At 42.9% G+C, this 10,458-nt stretch overlaps 1 protein-coding gene across 1 annotated transcript; it reads left to right on the plus strand.

The window, feature by feature from the left end:
• Positions 1–5,048: 5,048 nt before the first annotated feature.
• Positions 5,049–6,631, plus strand: LOC136497169 (deoxymugineic acid synthase 1-D-like). The gene is made up of 3 exons (XM_066492958.1): positions 5,049–5,428; positions 5,522–5,942; positions 6,228–6,631. The coding sequence occupies exons 1-3, from the start codon at positions 5,094–5,096 to the stop codon at positions 6,459–6,461; spliced, it is 990 nt and encodes a 329-aa protein (XP_066349055.1). The 5' UTR covers positions 5,049–5,093; the 3' UTR covers positions 6,462–6,631.
• The last annotated feature ends 3,827 nt before the right edge of the window (positions 6,632–10,458 follow it).

Here is a 10,458-nt window from a genome sequence, read left to right on the forward strand (position 1 = left end):
GTCATCATAGGATCCAAAAACTGGACAAGATTAAGGGCTTGTTTGGAACCGCTTCGCTCTACCTTTTTCGTCTCCGCTTTCAACTTCGCTAGTCAAACAGACATCTCCACAAACTATGATCTAAAAAAGGGGTAAAGGTGGTACTCCAAAAACCATAGGTTTTTATGGAGCTGCTCTATGGTGGAATTAGTGGGGGCACAATTGGTTTGGTGGAGTGGAGCAGTCCCAAACTGACCCTAACAAAACTACAATAGGATGGGTAAGAAGATTGTTTATAGATGAAAGAAATAATAACTACTCCCTCTATTCCAAATTATAAGTCGTTTTGGCTTTTCTGGATACATACCTTTTGTTATTCACCTAGATACTACACTATGTATAGAAAAGCCAAAACGACTTATAATTTGGAACATCGAGAGTAGTTGAAATGTGAGCAACCCTGCTAAGTCAAATGCTTAAATCTTTTTTTCTAGATGAGAGAAAAATTTGGCCTCATCTAAACTCGAGACATATGACCACTTATCACAAGTTACTATTTCTCTAGACGTGAGCATCACAAACTGTGATGACTGAATAAACCAAATATAAAATAGCACTACCTAGATGGCTAGATGTTGACTTGTTCATGTCTGGTGGACAGAAACATTTGTGTTGCTGCTGCGTGTACTTTCTCTTCTAGATCAACCTACGGGGCTTTCTTTGAGGGTAGCACCAAGTTCAAGTATTAGCAAAGACTTCAAAAATCTTGGTGCCTCCTAGAGTATAGTGTTTTATTTGGTTGGCCTTCTATAACCACTTACAGCAAGTTGTGTCTCTAGCCATGAACATCACAAACACAAACTATGAAAATTGAATAAACCAACTAAAACACCACTACCTCAATGTTGAGGACAGACACATATTCGTATTGGTGTTGTATTGGGTACTTTCTCTTCCAAATTAGTTTACATGGCTTCCTTTATGCCTTAGTAAAGACTTTGGAAATCTTGGGTGCCTCCTAGAGTGAAGTATATCATTGGTATAGCCTGCCATTAGCATCGCTGGGTTGTTGATCGCTTACGCGCCAAGGCCTGCCTCACCCCACAAGTGTCCTCTATATGATAAGGTGGAGGAAATCATTACACGTATTCTTGATTATTGTGTCTTTGCCAAACAAATTTGGATATAGATCCTCTGATTTGTTAGCCTGTTGTGGTCAGTACTCGTGAGTCGACACCATCTCTATTGTTTCAAATTTTGTGGTCTAATGCATCACTCTTGATTGAGCCCGACGGCACAGGGGTTTCCATTCGTTGTCATGTTGGCCCCATTCGTTTCGCTGAAAAAACAAGCTGAAACACTGTTCCGACTGATTTGTTGTGAGAGAAAAACACTGTTCCGGTTGAAAAAACAAGCTGAAAAAGACGGATTATAAGAGAAGCGAACAGGGCCGCTGGTAGCATAATTCATTTGAAAACATCGCAACGAGTGTGTAGGAGCCCTAGTGTCCCACTTATTATTCAATGGTTTAGAGAATATGTTGATCTTTGGTGCTCTACTGCTCTGGTTGAGGCCCCAACGGAGGCACTACATTAATTCTTACCGGACGCTCTAGAAAAAAAAAGATAAATCCTAGAAATTCACAATAATCAGAAACATCTGGCCTTTAATTTGATAGACTCTAATCATCATCATCATCGATAATAATCATTGGATTTATTATAATTTATAAAAAAAAATTACCCACCTTTGCTATTATGAAAAATACATAAATTAACCCCCCAAATTTGCATCTAAATTACCCACATCTGCCATTATGTAAAATAATTCAAATTAACCCCTAAATATGTATATAAATTACCCATATATGTTGGTATGAAAACAAATCAAAATAACCCCATAAATTTGCATCTAGATTACCTACTTTGCCATTATGAAACATAATTTGAAATAAGCCCCTCGCTTTGCATCTAAATTATCTACCTTTGCTATTATGAAAGATAATATAAAGTAACCTTAGTTTCAAGCTTGATTACTTATGAGGTGGGAGTGGAGTCCAAGCATAAATTCTGATTCACATAAAACATGTATATGACTTGTGAAGCAACGATCAAGGATCCTTATATAAATCTTCAAAAAAAATTGTACATAGACAGACAAAGAACAATGTGTACTCCTATCAGACTTCTTCCGTTCATGCATGTTGATGATGTCACTAAAGTAATCCCTAATCATGTCTCTTGGCTTTGTGACGGTTTCTCATTCATGGCTGTTGAAAATTAATGTGCTTTTATAAAAGATAACATAAAATACACCATAATGATTTTAAAGATTACCTACCTTTCTAATTATGAAAGACAATGCAAAATAACCTCCTAAATTTGCATTCAACCTACCCATATATGTCGTTATGAAATGTAATATAAAGTACTAATTTTGTATTTGTATCTACCTTAGCCATTATAAACATAACCAAAAAAATCTCTCAAATTTATATGTAAATACTTGTATACACTATTAAAAAAATAAATCGACAAACCACATAATATACAAGACATATATATTTCTAAATTGTAAACTTCTACAACTGTGAAATTAAATAACCATAATGCTATGTTTCACCATGTATACCAAGTAAATATATATACATTAGTGTATATATTTATCTCAATAGCTTATCAAGTATGGAAAAATATTTAAATGACAAACCACATAGCAATATCTGACGATTCACTTTAAAATATATTAATACTGCATGATAATTAATTTGATAAGTTGTTATTTTAAATAAGTTATTATAATTTAACTGAAGCACTATGTCATATCAGTATGGTAATTTTATTTTTAAGCACTCTATGATATATAAAACAATACTATAAGCATATAATCATGTGATATAACAAATTCAACAAATTCAGTTGGTGCAATATAAGTTTCAACTAATCAACGTGTGGAGAACAATGCTACTAGGACTTCAAATCTTTTGATAAAAATATATTTTTAATAAAAGATGGAAAACACTAGTGTTTCTACTTAACATGTGAAAAAATACACAACTTGATTAAATTCGAAACCTAAAGTATGATTCATTATTTTAACAGCTCATGAAGCATATGGAAAATGTTTAATTGATAAATCACATAGCAATAACATAACACACATGATTCACTTTAAATTATATTAATACTACAAGATAGTCAATTTGATAAGTTGTTGTTTTAAATAAGTTTATATGTTTTAATTGAAACACTATGTCATATCAGTATTGTTAATTTAATTTTACACACTCTATGATACATAAAACAATAGTACACACATATAATTATGTGATATAACAAATTCAACAAGTTCAGTACCAAGGTCCATATGAGTTTCAACATAATCAACATGTGGAAAACAATAATACAAGGACCTAAACTCTTTCTAAACAATTACTCACCTTCTGGTAATGTGTAAAACAACATAAAGTCGCACATGACTCTACATTTAAACATGATCTAAAGTATACCTAAATTTGCATCTAATTACCCACGTACTCTTATCATAACAGTGTAGACAAGTTTCAATCCCATTAATTTTTTATCATCTCTCTTCATTCTTATTATACCATGTTAGCTTATTTAATGTGATGAAACTCTCATGAAACCTCCACTACTAGCCCTATATACCCAACTAAGGTCTTGTTGGATGCATATATATTCATCTGGACTGTAGTGGAATTTAATTTTAATTTCCACCATGATCCACTCCAACACATATGGATTGAGGTGGATACATTTGTATCAAACAAGGCCTAAAGATTTTGGTATGCTTTCATCTCATGCCATATCGAGGTGTTTTCAAACCCACCCAAACATTTTTGCACTCAATTCTACTTAGCCAACCTAGTCCAAGGACCCATGCAATAGATTCGAGATGAATAATAACTAGAAGATACTTCATGTGTTGCTGCGGGGATTGTGAAGAATTTGAGTGAAATTAAGTGAAGATGATATGGATATCTTGCAATTAAGTGGTTGGAAGTTAGTGTGATAATATACAGCCTGTTCGCTTGCTCGTAAACGATCGTAAATTTCTAGCCAGAAACAGTGTTTTTCTTTCACACCAAACCAGCCAGCAGTAAATAATCCACGATCGTTTACGGCCTCCCGAACAGACCGTATGTGGAACATGATGTGGATAGTTAGTGAGAGATAATGTGAATGACATGTACGTTGAGATAAACTTGTAGTGTGTGGATAGTTAGTGGGATGATGTGGATGACTTATCTTGAGATAGACTTGTTGTATGGATTATAGTTTTATATATAATAGACAAGAGATATAGGTTCTTTTTTCGATGAAAGAATAATTATATTAGATAATAGCTGGGTACATCAACACGTTACAAGCACTCTGGATTACACTACAAATATCCAGAAATTGATTTAATCTAAATTATACCCACACTTTGAATAGCTCCAAATCTCAAAATCAAACATGTATGATGCTTTGCAGTATGGATGACCGCACAGGCAAATACTTGGCAAAAGGCCTGAGAACAAATGTCCAATAAACGACGGCTAACATTCATGTAGGTGGAGTTGAGAAACGTCTTCTTTCTGATGTCTTCCTTGTTCTTTTTTCTGCAGCCGAAGAATGAGGAAGACTGATCTAAAAACTTATTCTCTCTAGTCCTTTATCATGGCCAGATCTAACCACAATAAAACGAAGAAGAGACCGAAAAAAATTATTCTATGATGACGACACTATCTCAGTCTTAATGTTACCATCCAAAAATAAAAGTCTTCGTATCATCGTACCGGTGAGGATGCTTATACCATAGTTATCGCTCTCATGTTCAACGTATAGGTTGATAGGCAAGTGAAAAAAAAACGAAAGCTTCCAACAAGTGGAAGCGTAACTCGTCCGGTCGCACTAAAGGGACAAGAGTCCACGTCGAATCTGAATCCCAACGCAATAAAGGGACAAGAGCCCACGTCACCTGTCCACCACCACGTTTGCAATACATAATAAAGCGACCGGCACGGGCTCACGGCACGCGCATCCTGTCCCTATTCCGCACCAGAGAGTTGTAACTACAGCGCACCACATCAGACCTGCAGGCGCATTAGCATGGCATCCACGGGGACGGCGGCAGCGGCGGCGCCACAGGTGACCCTGCAGTCGGGCGACGCGAGGCCGATGCCAATGGTCGGCATGGGCACGGCGCAGTTCCCCCTGGTGCACGAGGCCACCAAGAACGCCGTGCTGGCGGCCATCGAGGCGGGGTTCCGCCACTTCGACACGGCCTTCATGTACGGCACCGAGAAGCCGCTCGGCGAGGCCGCGGCCGAGGCGCTCCGGCGCGGGCTCCTGCAGTCCCGGGAGGAGCTGTTCGTGACGTCCAAGCTGTGGTGCTCGCAGAACCACCCGGACCTCGTGCTGCCGTCCCTCCGGGAAACTCTCAAGTAAGTCCCTATTGCTGTACTGCTCCGCAATTACCATTGTAAATGAATTTTTCTCAAATAAAAGACGATTCCTATCGCGTGCCGTGGGAGCAGGAACCTGGAGATGGAGTACGTGGACCTGTACCTGATCCACTGGCCGGTGTGCGTCAACGGGCCGCCCAGGTTCCCGAACAAGAAGGAGGACGCCGTGCCGCTGGACTTCGAGGACGTGTGGCGCGCCATGGAGGAGTGCCAACGGCTGGGCCTCGCTAAAGCCATCGGCGTCAGCAACTTCACCACCAAGCACCTCGACAGGATCCTGGCCGTCGCCACGATCCCGCCCGCGGTGAACCAGGTGGAGCTGAACCCGGCGTGGCAGCAGCGGACGCTGAGGGCGTACTGCGCCGACAGGGGCATCCACGTCGCGGCATACTCGCCGCTGGGAGGGCAGAACTGGGACGGGCAGGGCAACGCCGTGCTGGACTCCGTGGTGCTCGCCGAGATAGCCAAGGCCAGAGGGAAAACCGTCGCGCAGGTACGCTGTCCCGGCTGGGTTTTTACTTGCTTTTCCAATTTCCACCCACCGCGTCTGGAGTCTAGCGCGCTTTCGATCGACGTTTTGTGACGTGCGGTAGTGTCGTGGACGTTGGCCTGGCCGATGAGGTTTGGTTCATCACGTATTCGTCGTCGTCTTTGCCTTGGTTTCTCTTGGTCTCGCTATGTCACTACTGAGACCAGTGGTGGTCAACTCGTGACTGCCTGACGTCTAGTCTCTGCTCTCTTCAACTATATTCAATGTTGTCTCGTCTTCTCTTATTAGGTGGCGTTGCGATGGATACATGAGCAGGGAGTGACGTGCATCGTCAAGAGCTACAACAAGGAGAGGCTGAAGCAAAACCTTGAGATATTCGACTGGGAGCTGACCGAGGAGGACCGGCTCAAGATCAGTCAGATCCCGCAGAAGAAGGTCATCAAGGCTACTAGTGGCTTGTTCTCGGAAGAGGGTGAGTTCATGTCTGTTGATCCTGCAGAACTGAATATTGTAGAGGAATAGGAACTGAGAAATGGCCCTCTTCGGTGTCGCTGCATAGAGGAGTATCCCGTACTAGTACAAAATAAGGTCTTTTTGGTACTAGCACATATGAATAAGGCAGTGTTCACCCTCGCTGTTTCTGTGTGTTGATGATGTTTTCCATCCCCCCGTTCAGTTCAATAAAGATTGCAATCATAACATTCAAATGTCGCATGCTCGAAGTCCAATCGAGGTTATCATAATTTCGCATAGCACAAATGATCTGTGGCCATCAGTGCTACTGATGCAATTCTTGTCTTTCTCAGTTGTCACATGTGTTGTATCATTTCTGAAACAAACACGTCACAATGGGTGGGACTCTTCTACTGACTTCCTTTGGCAGGGGATGCGCAGCTTTCAGGGGTGTTCGGGGATGCACGCGCAAGCTCGCAGCATCCATCTAGCAGGCTAGCAGCTGCCATGCAGCAGCAGCTCGAACCCTCTGCTTAAATCTGAAGCACTATTTTAGCCGAGGCTCAAAACCAGCACAACCAATTTGGGCTAGTTATACCGATCTAGCCTGATATGGGTTTTTTCACGAGCAAAAAATGTAAGTTGCGTAGAGCTATAATTAACTTGCTAAACCAATAAATTTAGCGAGTTAACAACATAAATAGCAACCTTAATTTGTTTCTCTTTCTAATAATTTTCTATATTAGCTTCCTAAACAATTTTGCATTGGCAAGCCCAAACTATTTCTAATCAATCAAACATCTTGTAATAGTTTCTTTTTCTCACCTAGAACCTTTTATTTTCTTAATTTACTCATGTGTCCAATATATTCCGATCAGCCGAGAAAAAACTTCGAATGGAAAGTGAATACAAAGTTCGTTTTGGCTACAGAAACTTAGGAGTGGAGAGGACATTTGACATTTTTTTATTTTAAATTAAGGAGCTCTTAGCTGAAGAGGATATTTGATATTTTTTTAATTTTAAGGAGCTCTTTTACCAAACTGTTGGAGAGAACTTTTTTCCTTTTTGCTAAAAAATCAAAATAGAGAGTTGTTCTACAAAACTCCTGAAGATGCTCTTAGAAGTGTAAACCAAAACTAGGGACTAGTATACGTACGAGGGGTATAAATGATACGTATATTTTTCGACATAACGTCGAATGGCTTTAGTATCCATATGAAACATACTATATTTAAATCTAGGAATTTAGTATTCGTACCATGTCTTCGCATACTCAAATTTAGATATATATGGTATCGATGTCGATTCATATCTTATTTGAACTACTCGTAATTGAACCCAAATCTGAGGAATGTTGTAGCTATATATGTGTATTTGTATCCATATCCATAGATACATGTCAGTAACTGATCCATGTTTACGGGTTACACCTCTACATATACGTCTACGATGCATACTTATGGTTGCCTATAAATGACTATGGGAACTGACCGGTCACAAATCATAGGATCTCAAAACTGGACAAGATTAAGAGCCTTTTTAAGGACTGTTCGGCTCTACCTTTTTCAGCCCGCTCAACTTCGCAAGTCAAATAGGGACAACTTTACAAACTCTACTCCAGAAAAAAGTGAAGTTAAGAGCCAACTCCAGGTGTTTTGTGAATCTTCTAAAGGGGTGCTCCAGAAACTCTAGATTTTTTATGTAGCTACTCTACGATGAAATTGATGGAGTACAATTGGTTTTGGAGAGTGGAGCAGACCTAAACAGATCCTGTTAAAGCCACGGTATGATGGGTAAGAAGGCTGTTTAGAGACAAAAGAAATAATAACTAGTTAAAATGTGAGCAACCGTGCTAAGTCAAATACTTAAATCCTTTTTTCTAGATGATAGAGAAAAATCTGGTGTCATCTAAACTCGAGAGTCGAGACATCTGACCACTTATCACAAAGTTATTACTATTGCTCTAATGTCGGGGACCAATACTAGGGTACCCGAAGAGGAGCTAATAACCATCAGCGTTGATTCATCCGAGCGGTCAAGAGCGTGACTACAGCTCTTGCTGACCACCGAGGCTGTGGGCTCCACCTCGTCCGACCACCGAGGCTACGGGCTCGACCTCGTCCGACCACTGAGGCTGCAGGCTCAGCCTCGTCCAACCACCGAGGCTGCAAGCTCCGCCTCGTACGACTCCTGAGGGTTGGCTCCGCCTCGCCCGACGTCTGAGGGCGGGCTCTGCCTTGCCCGACATCTGAGGGTGGGCTCCGCCACGCCCGATGTCTGAGGGTTGTCTCCGCCTCGCCCGATGTCTGAGGGCTGGCTCCATCTCGCCCGATCCCTCAGGCACGGCTCCCAACGGGAGTCCACACCGTCGCCAACCACTACGGGCCAGAAAGTACAACCCAAGGTCAAACTTCTGGTATCGTGCAGGGAGCGGTCATGTCTCAACATGACACGTCCCCGTGATATGTCATTCCAGGGGACTCACATCGCCCACAGCGACGAACGTGTGGTCACTGTGCTGCCTACTCCCTGTACGGCCGCCGATCAGCACGCTAGGTCGCCGCGCCGCCCGCCGAGGCAGGATGGGACGTCACAACCCACTGACAACGCTAGGGCATGGCATCATCAAGCGGACAGGCGCCCGGCGTGGGGGCTATCGCTGTCACCACTGGCCATGTCAGTGGGGCCCACACGAAGGAAAGAAAAGGCCCGGCGATCCTGAAGGACTTCCTCTCCCTCTCTTTCTTCTCTTTTCTCCCATTGTAACCCGTGCTTTCCCTTCGTCTATAAAAGAAAAAGCAGGGCGTCCCTTAGAGGGGCATCGAACAAGCGACCCATCGCACATCAGATCGGACCATGGAGCAACATCCGAACACGTCCGAGCTCGAACTCATCACAACACACACCACCAGAGACTTGGGACCTGTCTCTCTCTCGCCCGTTTGTAACCCCTACTACGAACTTTCAGTGCTAGTAACACGAGCAGCAGCTATGAACTGGACGTAGGGACATTCTGACCGAACCAGTATAAACCTTGTGTCTTCTTAGCACACCATCTGAGCCAGACACGCAATAATACAAATTTACTCGTTGGTGTTTACTCGAAACACCGACATCTAGACATAAGCATCACATACTGTGATGACTTGTAACAACCTGGGTTTTTCCTAGAACCAAAAATCTGAACTTAAAAAAAATTCTAACAAAACCCATGCTTGATGAGTGTGCATACTAGAAAATCACCCCCGTAGTTGCACAAGTAGATCACAAGTTAGTATGGTTGTGCATTTGCATATTAAATAACTTGTGAGTTGCTTCTTCATGATTTTATGTGATGAAATAAAATCAACTTAACTTTTATAAATAACTTGTTGTGTGTGTGTTGCCAACCCTTGGCTTTGACCCTAATACCCTAGTTGACCCCTAGTGGAGCCCATAAGGATGTGTACATGCTTGACAACATATATATACATGCATAGGAGCCCAAGGTATAGCATAGAATGGAAATATGAAATAGAAAAGGAATCAGAAAAGGGGAAAGAAATAGAAAGGTCGTTGACGGCCTAGCTGATGTGGCCCAGCTCCATACCCGCGCTCGCTCCCACGTGCGCACCGCCAGCCGACCCAGCAAGGCCGTGGCCCAGTTCCCGCTCACCCGCGCCCCTGCTTCCCCTCTCATCGGGTGACCGACAGGCAGGCCCCGTGGGACCCCCTTGTCATCCCCCTCGCTCTCCCCTTCCTCTGCTTTTCCCACCGCCGAAGCAAAGCACCTAGCTAGTGCGGGCATCCGAGGTCGCGCCCTCGCATCATAGTCGCTCGCCCTTGAGCTGTTGGGCGCCGATGCACGGATGGACGCCATGTCCATGATCCACGACGTACGCACCAGCCCCTACCCACGCCACGCCGCTGCTGACATCGCCACCGTGGCCCCGCACTGCTGATGCCGCCCTGTCCACCTTTTGACTGCTGGAGATTCGATTTGGGAGCGCCAGTGCCACGCAACCACCCCGCCGAGCCCCGAACCCTAGCCTAGGGGGCTTGATCACCCTACACGTGTCCTCGAGCA

Source organism: Miscanthus floridulus, chromosome 12 (assembly GCF_019320115.1).
Source record: "Miscanthus floridulus cultivar M001 chromosome 12, ASM1932011v1, whole genome shotgun sequence".
NCBI classification, from domain to species: Eukaryota; Viridiplantae; Streptophyta; class Magnoliopsida; order Poales; family Poaceae; genus Miscanthus; species Miscanthus floridulus.

Bases quoted from the DNA above. Each gene is read 5' to 3' on its own strand.
- LOC136497169 (XM_066492958.1), top strand. From the start codon at position 5,094: ATGGCATCCACGGGGACGGCGGCAGCGGCGGCGCCACAGGTGACCCTG. The intron at 5,429-5,521 runs GTAAGTCCCTAT...CCGTGGGAGCAG, and splicing joins TCCCTCCGGGAAACTCTCAA to GAACCTGGAGATGGAGTACG. The intron at 5,943-6,227 runs GTACGCTGTCCC...TTCTCTTATTAG, and splicing joins GAGGGAAAACCGTCGCGCAG to GTGGCGTTGCGATGGATACA.